Source organism: Thermobia domestica, chromosome 6 (assembly GCF_964235325.1).
Source record: "Thermobia domestica chromosome 6, izTheDome1.hap1.1, whole genome shotgun sequence".
In the NCBI taxonomy this organism is placed as follows: Eukaryota; Metazoa; Arthropoda; class Insecta; order Zygentoma; family Lepismatidae; genus Thermobia; species Thermobia domestica.
The window spans coordinates 129,999,854-130,017,191 of NC_137459.1; the positions used below are offsets into that span (position 1 = coordinate 129,999,854).

The 17,338-nt window shown below is 37.6% G+C and overlaps 1 protein-coding gene across 4 annotated transcripts in view; it reads left to right on the forward strand.

Moving 5' to 3' along the window:
- LOC145688204 (uncharacterized) overlaps positions 1-17,338 on the forward strand; it is a 272,126-nt gene that overhangs the window by 238,254 nt on the left and 16,534 nt on the right. For all 4 annotated transcript variants that reach the window (XM_081762090.1, XM_081762089.1, XM_081762088.1 and 1 more), the window contains one exon: positions 869-1,015. In XM_081762090.1, the coding sequence (XP_081618216.1) occupies positions 869-1,015 (147 nt within the window). The remainder of the gene's footprint in view (positions 1-868; positions 1,016-17,338) is intronic.

Genomic DNA, 17,338 nt, shown 5'->3' on the forward strand with positions numbered 1-17,338 from the left:
ATGATATCTACATACTAAATTTGAAATTTAATACCTCAGTTTTAGCGTACTGATTATGATACATTGACCTTAAATTTTACATGCAAAGCAATAACAGGATTTCCGTTATTGTTTTACATTTAAAGTAATGACGGAATTTTCCCGATGGCTAAGGCGGGACTTTCCCAATTTAAGAAATTTCCTGACCGGATTTCTTGAAGCTTATGTTACCCCTTCCAGCATAACCTTGTTGTTGTATAATAACACCAAGGCGAAGGAAACTTCTTTCTGTCAATATGTAATATAAATACATACAGAAAAATACTTAAAACCAAAAACCCGGTTTTAAAAAAAAGCTGGTTTAACCCCTCTCCAAAAAAGTTGTTTTTTTTTTTTTTTTTGGCTTTTTCAAAAACAACGATGGTTCTTGCCAACCTTGCTTACTTTTCTATATAAGAGCAAATATGTTAAAAATGTAAATTGTTTGAAATATCTTTTAGAAAATCATGGTTTATTTTCGAGGTTTTATATTATTATCGGCATCAACCACTAATTAAATGAGTTTTTGTGTTATACAGAAACGAAACAAAGTCTACTTTATCAACTTAAAGCATAATTTTGAAAAAAGCCCAAAATTTCCCAAGCAAGAAAGCGAAGCAGAAAAAAACGAGTTTTTTTTTCCAAAACAGCCGGTTTTTTCCCGAACCCTTGCATCTCTACTTGAGAATGTTGCCATCATGTGACACTTGTTAACATTTCTTGTATTAATGGATGTACTAAAAATAAATGGAACGATTTTAACTATGTACGAGCCATTTGTAGCACAATTACTGTTTGCACACTATACGAATTCTACGGACAAAATAGTAACTAATATTTTCTTTCGTAGAGAAGAAACTTACGAAGTCAAAGCTGCCCATCCCTGTTTCAAAGGAATGTTCCAGAAGACGAAATAAAGATCACAACGTTGCGACTAAAACAAAGAAAATCAAAGAACTACCATCAGCAACTGTATTAGAAAATCAAGAAAGACAATGTAAGTATCTGAAATAATCACTTTGTTGTTGAAAGGTTAATAAATTTCAAAATCTATAACTAGATTCACAAGGTTTTCATAATGCGTGATAAAATGAAATGCGTCAGAATTAAGTAATTTTCAGTTTCTTGACGTTTTATGATGTTCTATGTGTATTTTCATTGGTTTCCTTTGTGTGATAAAACGCGAAATTGCCAGTTTTGCACGAAATTTCTAACAAATTTTAAAAATACTTTTCATTAACTTAAAAACGCTAGATTTCGGCTGACGGAACGGTAGAACGTGGCATGGACGGTGCGTTTTGGGTGATTCGGACACTGCTATAAAAAAACATGTTGCGCGTTAGCTATCACCATCGCAATTTGGTGGGGAGTTCCGAAGTAATGATTGTTTGAAGTTTGTTGTACATGTGCTTACATATGTGTGGCTTCTAACAAGCAATGCCAATTGTGAGAGGTTTTTATCCAAGTATGAGCTGGTGACAAGTGACAAACATACAACAATGAAGGAGGAAAATGTGGAAACCTGTAACATGCTTATGTTTAATGCTTAAATGTAACCTGTACCTATGTGTTTTCAGAAGGCAGCAAAAGTTTCTTACTCATAGTAAGTTTACTTACTGATTTTCCTTCAGTTTGATTAAATATATACAGTATATATATATAATTTTATAAGAGAAATTTACAATGTCAAGTGAAACCTTCAGTGTGTTGTGTTTTTAGGAAATTAATGGTTTATTTCTGTAGTGATCTATGAATAAAAGGAACAATTTTAAAAATGTTAGGGAAGATCTTTTCCACAAAAGCTACAAAATGCGAAACTTTACTTAAAAAAATGCGACAAAAAGCGAAATATGAAAAACGAAACGCGAAATTTCCAAATTTTTAGCGCGAAAAACTTGAGCCCCTAGCTATAAATTTAGTTATTGTATGACAATATCTAGAGAAGTTGATTGCCACACATTACGTCTGGAAATCGTGAGATAATGCATCCCGGAAACAAAATTTTATAACAGCTATGAATCAGGAGTCAGCCTGTCGTCAGGAAATTTCAATTTGCTAAGAACGATGTTTTAAAGACATTTAAAAATGAAAATATTAAGACAGTATGTTATATGATTGATTGATTGATTGTTTTCTATTTTGCAATCTCAAACTTAGAAACTTATCTGTGTTTTCCACTATCGATGTAGTAGAAAATTATATTTTACAGCTGTGCGCATTATCTTCTGCTTTTCGCTTGTGGGGTGGAATACCGCTGAATCATCTACAAAATGCAGCTTGATCAAAGATGCGATGATAAATTCATTTTCGACGTACGCATAATTCTAACTCTCTTCGATTTTTGGTTCTCACTGGTTCCGATTTTATCCCGAGTTTCCTGTTCCGTTTTAAGTGGATGTAGCTTATCATACAGATAAAAGGATTTTGGAATACAATTGCTCGTATTTGAGCTTACATGCATTTATTGTAATGTATTACAATTCTCAAAGAGATTTATTTCGGAAGGGATTGAGAGTTCACGAAAATAGCCGATAAAATTGCACATCAGCGTATACATTGGGTTAATACCCAGTGTATTTCTTAAGTAATTTCATTGGACCTTTGATCTTTAAATATAGGATATGTCTACAGATACGAAAGTGTATTATCTACTTCGTGCTTATAGCAATATTTATTAATGGTTATACATGTGTAGGTACGTATTTAATTATTTTCCATCAATAGTGATATTAATAATCATGTGTACTGATTTATTAATGATGATTCATCTCATAAGTTCAAAACAAATGTTCATTCACATTTTAAAATTATTCTGACAATTAAAAATGATGCAGCCGTTCGCAAAAAAATATTTATAGGACTATAGGACATGAATTCAAATAGTTAGTGTCTCTCTTTCTCTCTCTCTCTCTCTCTCTCTCTTATATATATATATATATATATATATATATATATAATATAAAATATGTAAGACTTGTTACCGACGTGCTGCCATACCTACCTTGTTGGGATCAGGTTTTTGACCAGAAATAATGCTCTTAGAGAAATTAGACTTGCATAGACATATTTATTATTACATTTGTTGTGGATGATGGAGACACCTATAGTTTATACAAAGTACTTTCCAAGATATCCTATGTGGTTTTGCACTATATTTGTTGGATTCTGGAATCAACAACGCCTGCAGAGTGAGAAAGATGTCATTATCAATAACATGTAAAATTTCATACTGTACGAAAAACATACAAAGAGGCGACAGTTGTTTTTGCTCAATGGGTATTGTCAGCTTGAGGGATTTGCTCCCAAGTTTGAGGAAGTGTTTGAATCAATTAGAAATGTATGGATTTTTTCTCTGTATGAATTTTTTGGAAAATTTTCTAAATCATTCTTTTGTCAATTTTTTTTTAACACCTGCACATTCTTGGGTTCATGCGTTTACATTATTCAATAGCCCAGATTCAACTAACTCATCCCTCCTTTTCTGTTGATCCATTATATAATTATAGGAGTTACTACACATTCCTTCTAAAACAAAACTTAGTGACGTTTAATGAATAAGAAACTGCAAATATGAATATTGTAGAATTTTTCTCTCTTAAAAGCAAAATTTCGGAACGCTGCAACACGTTTTTCCTCATTGTTAATGAAGAGTTAGTATATCCAGTTTCACGCCTTTAAATTAAACGAATCCTCACATTGGTCACTTTATGAATAAATAAATAAATAAAAAATTTTAAAAAAAAATTGAAAATTTGAATAATATAAAAATGTCCTCCCTTAAATAGCGGAATTTTCGAATACGTTACGACACCTGTTCACTCTAATAAAGAGTTTACATACAAAGTTTAATATCTTTAACTTCAGTGAATTCTTATATTTTCAATACACCGTCACCGCCGTCCATCATTTTCAGAATGAAGAGTCGAAAATTTTAATATTATTGAAATTGCCCCTTTAAGAGCGAAACTTTTGGTAACATTGAAACAAGTGTTCAGTAGTTTTAATGAAGAGTTTATATACAGTTCATCTCCCTAATCTCAAGGATTCGTGAAATTCTCTATTCTCGTAAAAAAGAAAAATAAAAATCCCTTTACACCATACTTCCTTAGAATCCTATTTTAAAATCTACTTTCTTATCCCTTGTTTTCGTGACGAAAGAGTTCACTGTCACGCAGAGTTCCACGTTTCTAGCTATAGTACCATGGCCTGGGTACTGATGAATGAGTCACTTTACTTGATGATATAGTGCTTGCTTTTTGATGTGAAAGCGTCACTTGGATGCAGTATCTCTCATTGAGCGTAAATTTAAGATTTCATTTTTGTCTTCGGGGCCGCGGTGGCTCAGTGGTAGAGCGTTCACCTCTGGTGCTTAGGGTCCCGGGTTCGATCCCAGCCCCCGCCAAGTGGACCTTGTGGTGGACAACCACCGTGTGCGTGGATTTTCTCGGGGTTCTCCCGTTTCCTCCCACTTTCTTCATTCCACCATTTCATTCATTACTCATCATCACCGTCTCCTTTAGCCTAACCGGCATAACTGTGGGACGTAAAACTGAAAGATTTCATTTCATTTTTCATTTTTTCATTTTTGTCTTGAACTATCTTGATGTTTTAAATAAAGTAACCTTGAAAAAAAAAAGAAAATTGAATCCCATTATTTATTACAGCAGAGCTTCTCGTACTCCATTGTATGGTTACATAGCTGTCTATAGTATATATCAAAAGTTTTTTTTTTTTTTTTATTTTATTTTATTTTATTTTAAAGCAAGAATGAAACATTTTAAACAAACGAAACAAATGTATTTACAGCGCGTACACCTTTCGGAAAAATAACAGTGTATTAAATAAATAAAATACGAACCAATCGAATAGTTTGGTTTGTTGTGAACTTGTTAGAGATGGAAATACTGCAAGTTATTACGAATCCATCAAATAGAGGATATGAGTGAGCAAAAAGCTGCGTAAATAAAGCTTCCTCTATCGCCTTCTCTCTGCTTGTCTTTGTCGAGCTTTTCAGCAAAATCCTTATAACGTTTTGCCAGCAGGGTGAGTTACGTCACTTGTAGCAATCCAGATCAAGTAAACTGTTCCTATAATTTATTGTATTCGAACAAAGTGAAACATCTACTTATATATATATATATATATATATATATATATATATATATATATATATATATATATATGTAGGGTGTTTGAAAAAGAACTCCCTAGTTTTAAGTATAAATTTAATTGAAAAATGAATGAAAACTTACATCAATGAGTACATATCATGAAAGAGAATTCCTTCAAGTTTTGTTTAATGTTGGTAGACTTCAACGTGGGATCCATTTGTGGTTCTGCACACGTCGAGATGATATTCCACTTCTCGCCACGTATGCACCAACATTTCAGGTGTAACTGTCCCACCGAAGCGACTATTCTTTCCCGTAAATGATTGATGTCTCTGAACTTTTCACTGTACACAACATTTTTACAGAGAAAATGTCCAATGGGTTAAGTCTGGGCTTCGTGCTCGCCAAGGTATTGGGCCAGCCCTGCCTATCCACCTTCCTGGAAACCGAGTGTCAAGAGCCGCACGCACATGGTTGCTGTAATGAGGTAGAGCGCCATCTTGTTGAAAAAAACAAGCCCCTTTTCCGCCTGAATATCGTCCATTTGGGGAAAGACGTACTCTGTCAGCGTGTCATAGTAAACGTCCCCGTTTATTGTTTTTTCTACAAAAACGAAAGGACCAATCACACGATCTTCCATCAAACCGCACCAGACATTAAGTTTGCGAGAGTCACGTTGATGCTGAATAACTTCGTGTGGATGCTCTGCCCCCCAAATTCTGCAGTTATGACGATTAACTGTTCCACTGACATGAAATGTAGCCTCATCAGAAAAGAGAATATTTTTTAAAAAAATTGACATCAATTCTGTGTAGAAAGTCAGCAGCAAACTCATACCTTTTGATTTTATCAGTAGGTTTAATTTCATGTAATAGTTGCAATTTGTAGGCGCGCAACTTAAGTCTTACGCACAACATCATACACAGTACCTTTAGGCACTCCTAATTGTAGACTACCTCTGGCCAATGTCTTCTTCGGGCTCCGAACACAAGAAACACGGATCTGTTCAACATCATCTTCAGAAGTTCTCGGTCTACCTGGTGATTTTGCTTTTAAAACACTACCGGTTTCCTCGAAAGACTTTAGCCAATGACGGATAGTTTTTGCTGTAGGTGGTTCACAATCATACTGTCGTCTAAAATTACGTTGCACTGTTACAACTGACTCAGTTTTCACAAGCCAAATAACATACTGCGCTTTCTGTTGCGGAGTACACATTGTTGCTGAGTTGCTCTGCACTGCACGCCTGCCTGGAATGAACTGAGGAAACAGAGGAAAGAAAAACAGCACTGGTGCCGTCTCAAGGTCAAGCAGGCCTGCCAATTACAGGGGAGCCAAACTTGGAGAGTTGATGAATCAAAAACCACAAACTAGAATAGTGTATGTCACTTTGTACAGATGCTAGGACACATTAAAACTAGGGAGTTCTTTTTCAAACACAGCATTTTCCATTTGAAAAGAGATTGTAGTTGCTCAGAAGTTAAATTTTTAGTGCATTAGTCTTCCGTTTGAAACATTGACTAGTTTCGTATTCAAAGAAGTGCCTGAATTTTGAGAAGCGAGTATTAGTTACAGGTTACATTTTGTAATTATTAGTGCTGTGTTAAAGTCTAACGACACGTCAACGGTTGTCACCTTGTTATTTCAGCCAGCATTAATATATATATAGTGATTAATGTTACTAACGATTTTCAACGAACTTAAAAAGTTCGTTACTGAATTCTCTGTCTGTCTGTTATTTGCGATTTTTTCAATTTTGAACACTGCATTCGATAGACTATCAGAGAAAGAGATTAAATTTTTCGCGTCACTCTTACCGTTCCCGAGATATTGGCCAAAAAATGGCCGACTTCCATAGATTTAAGGAGCCATATCTCGGGAACCGTAAGTCATAGAGAGATCATATTGGTGTTGATCAATATCTAAAAGGATGGTAAACATTTTGGTACCAAACAGTGACAATTGGTCACTGTCCAACTGGCCACTGATTTGGCCAATGGCCAGTTGACGAGTGGCCACCAATCATTATTGGTACCAAAATGATTACCATTCTCTTAGGTATTAACTAACACAAATATAATCTCTCTATGACTTACCGTTCTCGTGATTGGCCAAAAATGGCCAATTTCCAGACATTTAACGAGCCATAGCTCGGGAACCATAACTAGTAGAGAGATGATATTGATGTTGATCAATATCTAAGAGGATGATAAATATTTTGGTACACGCCTGTTCACAAAAAGCTGGAAACTAGTTCAGAAACTAAGTCCGGAAAAGTGAGCCTAGATCCGTCACAATTCCCACAGATCTATACACAGGGAATTGCATTTTCCCTCCGTTCTTTATATAACACTAGCTGCAAACCGTACTGTCATCCGAGTGATGTAAAAATGTGAAAACAAAATCAAACTACTTATTTCTGAGATTAATATTGATTGCACACTTCATGCACAGTTTCAATATGCAAAAACAATCAATATCTTAAGTAGAAATTACTGAAAAAAATCGAAAATGACTATTTAAAACTTCAAGTGTCAACCTGTGCTTGAAGCGATACAATTATCAACATGATATCGCATTTCCTTCTAAGTGCTTCCGTAGCCAAGCGGGTTTAGTAATGCTGATTGAAATTTCTAAAGCGAAAGGCGACGGTTCGAGCCTCCGTGCGGAAAGTTCGTTTTTATTTCTTCCTTTTTTTAAATATATGGTAACATTGTTATAAATTTCTACTTTGAAGTGCTTGGAAAAACAGTCAGGCGAACTGTCACTTTTCAAATCTCTGTCATATTTACTAGTCCGCCATTTCCAGAACTCAAGTATGAAAACGTTAACACAGACGTCAAAAATGTAAATTATTCATGTTCCTGAGATATATATATATATATATATATATATATATATATACGTGTGTGTGTGTGTGTGTTGTGTGTGTCACACAATTGTGCAACACTTTCGAGAAAAATGCTGAACTACGAAAACATGATGTATGCCTTGTCGCAGCAGACGAGTTTCTCCACTTAAGCCTACGAGTAACGAAATCACCTACAGCCAAACAGCTGCAATTCATTCATTAGTCATGGCTTATCGTGGTCACAACATTCGCGAGTAGCTTACTGCTCTTGTTGAATACGGTGGTATGAGTGTGAGACAAGCTAGCGAACGTCTTGGTGTTCCCTGTTCTACAGCATATATTTGGTGGAAGAAATACTCAGAAACAGGTAACGTGTCTAGAAAACCTGGCACTGGCCTTCAAAGGGTTTCAACCCCACAACAAGACCGGGCCCTAGTTGATGTAAGCCGTCGCAATTCTTTCATGTCATCCCGGCAGTTAGTGATAGCGTCTCGTTGTCCTGGCTCCTTCCTCACCGCTCGGCGACGCCTTAAAGATGCAGAATTTCACACATATCGAGCCGCGTGTAAGGAGCAATTGACGGATAGTCATAAAGTTGATCGACTAGCATTTGCTGAGGCAAATATTGGTCGTAACTGGGATCATGTAATCTTCACAGACGAAAATATATTCTTTTCAGCAAATGATGGTCCTCGACTTGTGTATAGACCCACAGGAAAACGTTACGATCCACAGTACATGCACAGAACGCATCGAATGGGGCATGTTACTATTCACTGCTGGGGATGGCTGTGTAAGGATACAGTTGGTGAGTTACACCGTATAGAAGGCCGATTGAGCAGCCAGAAGTATCTGGATATTGTGCAGTATGGCTTGCTCCCCGCTGCGAGAAATTTATTTGAAGACGGCATTGTAGAAGTTCAACAGGATCATAGCTCAATACATGATTCCCATCTAGTTCAAGCCTGGTTTCAAGAGGAACCCAATGTTAAGCTAGTCGACTGGGTTCCAAGAAGATCGGACTTGAACCCAATGGAAAATTATGGGCGTAAGTTACAAGAACTCTACACGAAAATTGGCCTGATCCCCCACCAAGGACAGCTGACGCACTTTGGGAGCTAGTTTCTGACGCGTGGAAAAAAATAGCACAGGGACTTCAATATGTCGCTAGCTTGGTTAACTCATTACCAAGAAGATTAAAATGCGTCATCGAAGCTAACGGCGATTATACGAGATATTAATACCCGAATAAAGATTTGTCTTCAAACCCAGGTGACCTTCGAGCTCTTTCAAGAGCTCACTAAGTTTTTCCATTTTTCCTTTAATATTGCTTTCATTGGGACGTTTGCGTTTCGTCGGAATGTACAATATATATTTCTGCTCCTTTGTTTACCCTACACAGATAGTCCAGTGGTTAGCACGTGCGCCTTTGGTGTACGGGGTACCGGGCTCTATTCCCGCTGGGAGAGGCTTGTGTTTTTACCTATCTGTGATAATTGTGTTCGTGCCCCTGTTGTTAAAGAGATACTGGTAAAACTATAAAACCGAGTAAAACAATTACAAATAAAAAAAATCAGTTACTGAGGAACGTTCGGTAAGTCAGTTATGTTTTAATATCTAATGCCTAGCGCGTTCGTTGTTGGGTCTTATACTCGTGGGTTCAATTCCCGTTAAGGGTCCATTAAAATTTTACTTGAACTAGAATTTATTTGCATGAATCACCCGTCTTCTTTAGCCTAAAGGACTTAAACGTTAAGAAAAGTATATGGTAAAAACGAAATAAATAATAAGACAGTAATAATGCTATTAATCTGTATCTATCTACATAGGATATAAATGGAAAGGACGTCGTCTATCAGAACTAAAAATGGCTTAACCGTTTGAAATGATTTTTATTAGTTAACACTTTCACCTACCTCTGACTCATGGGCACCCGAAGGGGGCAGGGTGGGCCCCCTCTGACTCACGAAATGTATACAAACAGAAATACCAAACATAATATATAGCAACCATGAAGATAGCCCCTCCTAGAACATTTTAGGGTGCCATGCGCGGACTGGCTTGTTGTCACGCCATTTTTATTAAGATGCGTATCCTAACAGAGGAGAGGAGTTAAAATTTATGCCAAAAATAGAATATCTCACATTTGTAAGATGAAACTTGACCCCATGCCGTTAACGTCGCCAATATCTAGTGGCCCACTTGCCGATAAATGTCGATCGTCGATATAGCGACGCATCGAAAGATTGCCGCTAGTGTGTCCCTGGCGACAGGGTTTCGTCGTGTTGAAACATACATCTAGAGTAGGGGTGTTGCAGTTACCACCACGTAGCGGCGATGACTTCTTTTCGGTCCGTCTTTCGATTCGTCGCGGAAAATCGGCGAAGGGACCGAAACGACTTATCGCCAGACATGTGCATGCGTTTATTACTATATATTTGTTTTTCCTGACAAATGTTCCTAAAGTGAGCTTCGGGGTCAAGAGTAACTCATGCTTCTACATCACAAGGTTGCTGTTTCGCGCCATTCCGGGAGAACTTTATATATAAGCACCCCGGAAAAAAAATTAGTCACCCCCGCGCGAGAGCAAGGATGCGTCGGCAAACAGGTACAGATGGCGTATTGGTCGAATCACATGGTCAAACGTGCATACACTGCCTCGAGGCGATCATAGGGCATTACCATGGAGTGACACAGAACCGATCGAAGCGGTGTGTGTGCGGCAAGATGGGGAAGAGCGCGGACGTGACGGAGTGGCAAAAAGGGGCAATCGTGTTTGGCCGTGCCCATGGCCACACAGTCATGGAAGTTGCCAGATTTGTTGGTGTTTCGCGGCGGACTGTTCAACGTGTCTACAAGCAGTCGTAACACACGTGGCCATGAAACACGACGCTAGAACTGTGGTCGGAAAAAGATCCTCACAGATCGGGCCCGAAGACGGCTTTCCAGGCTTGTGAATCGAAATCGCTTCCAAAACCGCCAGGAATTACTGCAGTTCGTGAGTGCAGGCCCAGTCCAACCTGTCAGCGAGAGAACATTGCGACGGGAACTGCATGCAATGAACATATTGAGTCGGGTACCTCACAAAAGGCCACTGCTCACACATGCAGATAAAGTTGCTCGTCTGCAGTGGGCCAATAATCATCAAGCATGGATAGTAGCACACTGGCGCCGTGCTAAATAGTCTGACAAATCACGATTTTGCTTGTATTCGAATGACGCCCGGCGTCGTGTCAACCGACGGCCACATGAAGCATTTCACTCGCAGTGTGTGGAGGGTCAGGTGAAGGCCGGGGGTGGGTCTGTCATGTTCTGGGGGTGTTTTTCGTACTATGGGATGGGCTCACTCATTGAGGTGTCCACGAACATGAACCAGCACGTTTATTTGAACATTCTAGACGAGCAGGTGTTGCCCTTCAGTCACTTTCTTCGCGATGACTTTGCTATATACACCCCCATTTTTTAAGACGACAACAACAGGGTTCACAGAGCTGGACCCATTTGTGACAGGTTTGAGGAACACTCAGGTACCCTACCAAACCTCGAATGGCCCGCAAAATCGCTGGACCTCAGCCCAATTGGGAATCTGTGGGACAAGTTGGAACAGCGGGTGAAACGTTGACATAAGCATCCCCGACGTTTGGTGGAATTGCGTGATCTTATCCTCCGTGAGTGGGTTCAACTGAATGTGACGGCCTTGCAGACCCTTGTGAACTCCCTTCCCGAATGCATCCAGGCGGTTATCCAGGCCAGGGGCGGCGCTACACGGTATTAACGAAAGTACCCAGGGGAATGACTAATTTTTTGTCCGGGGAGCTTATTTTGTAAGTGCTTTTTAGACTCATCTCAATGTAAATGAATCATGCATATAGGCTATTTCACATATTTTGGTAAGGTAATTTTGTAATTCATTGGCATTTCGTCGCGTCTCTGCCACCGATGGCCCACTGGTGGTATAATTTTCGAAACGGAAGTGGGGCCATCAATTTTTGGCGAGAGGTCGCTAGTTACCCATCGATGGTCCACCGACGCTTACGGCACGGGGTAACTCTAAATTAAATTTAATTAGGAAATCACTATAATTGCTATAAGAACTAGTTTTTAAACTTGGACTGTGTAATATTGGTCTTTTGAGGCAAACATTTCCTAAGTTCAACTTCGAGTATCTTCGGGAAACAGTAAACCAAAGATGATAAGTTCGAACGCACAATCCAACGTTCACAATCGAAAACATTCTGTAAATCTGTATTTTCCTCTTAAGTGTAATAAGATATGTTGACCCGTTATTAACTGTACTGTAGAAACAATTCATCATTGTAATACTTAAGGATAAAGTATTTCGAAATTATGTATACATGGGAGCACATGGTAGTTGCCTCAATGCAGCTATAATCAGTTTCCTCAATTTCCTTCGTGCAGTTCAAACAGATTTTCCTGCAAGCTGTTATACAACGACAATTAGTATAGTTGTTTACGTATCGAACTGCTGAGCCAAAGGACGAGGGATCGAATCTTTGAGATGGACATGTAAATTTTTATTACTTGCAGAATTATACATTTCACCCATAATAAAGTTAGCATTAAAACAGTTTGTGTTTCCGTGGAAAAGTAAGAATTTATTTCAAGTTAAACTTGCGAGCAGTGAAGCAAAACGAATTGGGTTCATGGTTGTCCGAATACCTGACGATTTGAATAAATCATACGACACGCCTTTAGTATGGAGTTAAAGAGCTTTCTGATACATATAAAGAAATCTCACTGACCTAAAATCCATTACGAAATAGGACCTACCAGAAGCTTCAGCACCACGACTGCGTCACTTCGGTGAACGCTGTATCGAAACTTCCTATATAAATTTCACTCACTTGACGTCTAGTAGTCGACCGTACTTGGTTTGTTAGCTAACTATATTGAAAGGGTATAGACGAACAATATGCAAAATCCATTTTTCAATTTTGTCAGGAAACGAAGAAAATGTGACGCCCTTATGTTTCAGAATTGTTGAACATTTTTGGGGTGGAGGAGGGGGGGTAGATTTCACTCATCTGCTGTAAGTAGTGACTACTGTTGTTAACCATTACTTTCTTTCATTTTTCATTTACACATCCTATCCTCTTTCAAGTTCGGTTCCACATGCCATTCCATTTAGTTTCATATTTTCTGTTCGATTAAATACACATTCCTCAATCTCTTATAATATGTCCAAATTAACAAAATGGTTCTCTTGCTTTCTTTCTAATAATGATGATTTAGATTTCAAGAGAGTTAATTTTAAATAAACATGCAACCAATTTGTTAATTACTACGAGCATTGAGTTCTTCCTCATTGTGTGTTAATATATATTCTTCAGTGTTTACATTCTAATAATAATAATAAATATTTGTGCCACAATTAGATATAATTGCAGTATACGAAGGTTAAGTGGGTAATAAAGCAGTTCAAGCCAATATCTTACTTCAATCTGTATCGTAGATTACAATTATCGTTAAAAGAAATTGAATATTCGCATCCAAAGTTGATTTTATCTAGGTAGGATGGATATGGATGCACACGAGACAAGATTTGAGGCCGTCTCGTCTCGACAATATGCTGTAAAAGTGATGTCTCGACTCGACAAATGTATATTTTTCTATTGAAAGAGCTGTCTCGACTCGAATTTTGTCAGGAAAATTCTGTCTCGACTCGACTCTGCGCATCCCTCAGGATGGACAGTTTGAAGAGCCCAGTATTCCAAAGCTGGCGGGGTAACCAATTACACCATTACGCAACATCTATTTCAGATACAGCCATTATTATGCACTTCATTTTCACAAGCTTCTTCTTATAATAACTATATTGATTTCCTACTTAAATTCAATTATAGATAATTGTTTCTAAAGTAGCAGCTAATATTCATGCTATACAGTATAAAACAAGCACACATTCAATGTAAATAAATACAAATGTAAGATATTACAGATTACTGGCATTGCGATTTAATCCGATTTTTAGCAGTACATATTTTCTAAATAATTGTTCAAATTGCTTTGTACCCTAAGTTTTTGTAATGCAAAAATATACAAGCATATATATATATATATATATATATATATATATATATATATATATATATATATATAAGTGTATTTTAGGGGACTTCCGGGCTTGATCCCTCTTCCCCCGAAATTTTTTATGTTTATTCAAATAAAATATTGTAAAGTGAATGAAATATCTTGGAGAATGTTCACATTTCGAAGAATGAACTTAGCGATGGCCCCCGAAATATATATATGAATAATTTTCATGTTGGACGTGTGGTTTTAGGTATTCAACTGTGTTCACATTTCTCATTTTAGCGTTTTCGTATATGAATTATGGACATGGCGGGGTAGTAAATGTGACAGGGATTTGAAAAGTGACAGTTCGTCGGATAATGTGTTTCCAATCACTTTACAGTAGAAATTTATATTTATAAAAATGTTCTCATATACTTAAAAAAAAGGAAGAAAAATTTTAACTTTCCGCACGGAGGCTCGAACCGTCCCCTTCGTTTCAGAAATGTCAGTAGCAGTACTAAACCCGCTTGACCACAGACGCAACTTACAAGAGATTGTGTTATAATATTGATAATAGAATCGCTCCAAGCACAGGTTCCTACTTAGAGGTTTAGATATCCATTTTCTGTCGTGTTCAACAATTTCTACTTAAAATAATGGTTGATTTTGGATATTGGAACTGTGCATGAAGTGTGCAATCAATATTAATCTCAGAAATAAGTAGTTTGATTTTGTTTTTACATTTTCATATCGCTCGGATGACAGTACGGTGTGCAGCTAGTGTTATATAAAGAACGGCGGGAACATGCAATTCCATGTGTATAGATCTGCGGGAATTGTGACGGATCTAGGCTCACTTTTCTGGACTTAATTTCTGAATGAGTTTCCAGCTTTTTGTGAACAGGCGTGTACAAAAAAGTAACCGGTGGCCACTGTCCAACTGGCCACTGGTTTGGCCAGTGCCCAGTTGTATAATAGCCATCAATTAATATCGGTACGAAAAATGTTTAACATTTTATTAGGAATTAATTAACACCAATATCATCTTGCTGTGACTTACCGTTCCTGTGATATTGGCCAAAAATAGCCAATTTCTAGATATTGAACGAGCCATAGGTCGGGAACCATAAGTTGTAGAGAGATGATATTAATGTTGATCAATACCTAAGAGGATGGTAAATATTTTGGTACCAAATAGTAACCGATGGCCACTGTCCAATTGGCCACTGGTTTGACCAATTGCCAGTTGACCAGTGGCCATCAATTATTATCGGTACCCAAATGTTTACCATACTCTTAGGTATTAACACAATATCATCTTTCTATGACTTACCATTCCCGGGAAACATACATTGTACAGAGATGACATTGATGTTGATCAGTACCTAAGAGGATAGTAAATATTTTGGTACCAAATAGTAACCGGTGGCCACTGTCCAACTGGCCAGTGGTTTGGCTCAGTGGCCAGTTGGGTAGTGGTCATCAATTAATTTCGGTACGTAAATGTTTATAACATTCTATTAGAGATTGATTAACACCAATATCATCTCTCTATGACTTACTGATTTCGTGATATTGGCCAAAAGATAGTTCCGATTTCGGGAGATTTTAGGATCCAAATCTGGGGAACCATAAGTCACTCAGAAATCATATTGGTGTTGGTCAATACCTAAGAGAATGGTGAACATTTTAATACCAAATAGTAACCAGTGCGCACTGATTAACTATCTACTGGCCACTGTTCCCCAGATATTGGCCATAAAAGTTCAAATTTCTAGATATTTAAGCAGCCATATCTTGAGAACTGTAAGTCATACAGAGATGATATTCTGCTAACTTTTGCGAGAAAGAGAAGAAGATGCGGATAAAAAAGATTTACTTTTGCATATAAGAACAATCATAGTTATCCTTTCCGCCCCATCTCTCCATTCTTTTTAAGTTCGTTCTGGCAATGCTGTTGGAGCATTCTCGGCTTTTTTTTTTCTCGAACGTGTAAACTGTATATTAGAAGTTAAATACTTTCACTACATTTTCAGTGTATCAAGTATAAGAATTACCGTTGCTTGTAGGAACACTTTGCTTTAGTTTTCAATTATGAAGTGCACACCATTACATGTGTAACAGATTAGATAGGTATATTAATAGAGGTAGAAATGACTGTAAAAATCTCAGAGCAAGGCTTTATCAGAGTTACAAAAATGTAAGAGGGTAAACCGTGTCCAAGTATGATGTTTTCAATCTAAAGTGAAGGGTTTTTGTTTAAAAAATCGGACGAGCTGTTTGGGCTGTACACTCTTTGTGCGCCCAATGTTAAATGTAAATGCAACATTGCCATTTACCTAAATCCACAAATAAGTGAGTGAAGTGAATGAAGTGACAATCTTTTGCGCTAACGGTCGATGGCCAGGCCCCATTCACCATACCCTTACAAAATTTATCTACCTCCCGCCCCGCTCTGCCTCCCCCAGCCTATCTATCTGTTTTAACACCTATTTCCGTAATGGCTGTCACCTGTTCAAACTTTTTGTTTCTGTTGTGATGAGTACTATCTGACAGTTCTGTTATGTTTTAAATGTGGTTTATGCAGTTAATTTGTGAACAAACACAATTGACAGCATAACATTAAATGAGGTCCGAGGAGTAATTTCAAGAAATGAACCTCATGAAATTAATGGAGGGGCTGGAGGAGTGCAGGGCGGAGCGGAAGGTGGATAAATTTTGTAAGAGTATGGTGACTGGGGGCTGGCCATCTACACGTTAGCTTAAAAGACAGTCACTTCATTCACTTCACTCACTTACTTGTTGGTCCAGGTAAATGGCAACGTTTGATTTTCATTTAACATTGGACGCATAAAGAGTGTACAGCCCAAACGGCTCGTCCGATTTAAAAGAATTCCTTCACTTTAGATTGAAAACATTATATTTCTAGACGGTTTCCCTCCTTACATTTTTTGTAACTCTGATAATAACAGAATCACCCCATGTCAGGGAACTTTTGAGACACCCTATATATTTGTTGCGAGAGTTTCGTATAAGGAAAAAAGGAAAACGAACTCTTCATTCGTTAAACTTCACTGGTTATTTCATCGCTTATTATAACTATTGCATCAGTTGCTATTCATCGAAGTTTGTAGAAGGCAAAAACGGGAATTTCCCGATGTTAATTTCGTTAGTTTAGTAAATGTAATTGAACAGTAATTATATTGTAATGCACAGTAATAAGTGTTGAGTCTTAGTGTTGTCTTTTTCTTCTGTTTGGGAAAAGAGAAGAACTATACCTTGTCTTCCACCCTTCTCCCCTCCCCCTTCTCCGTGGTTGATG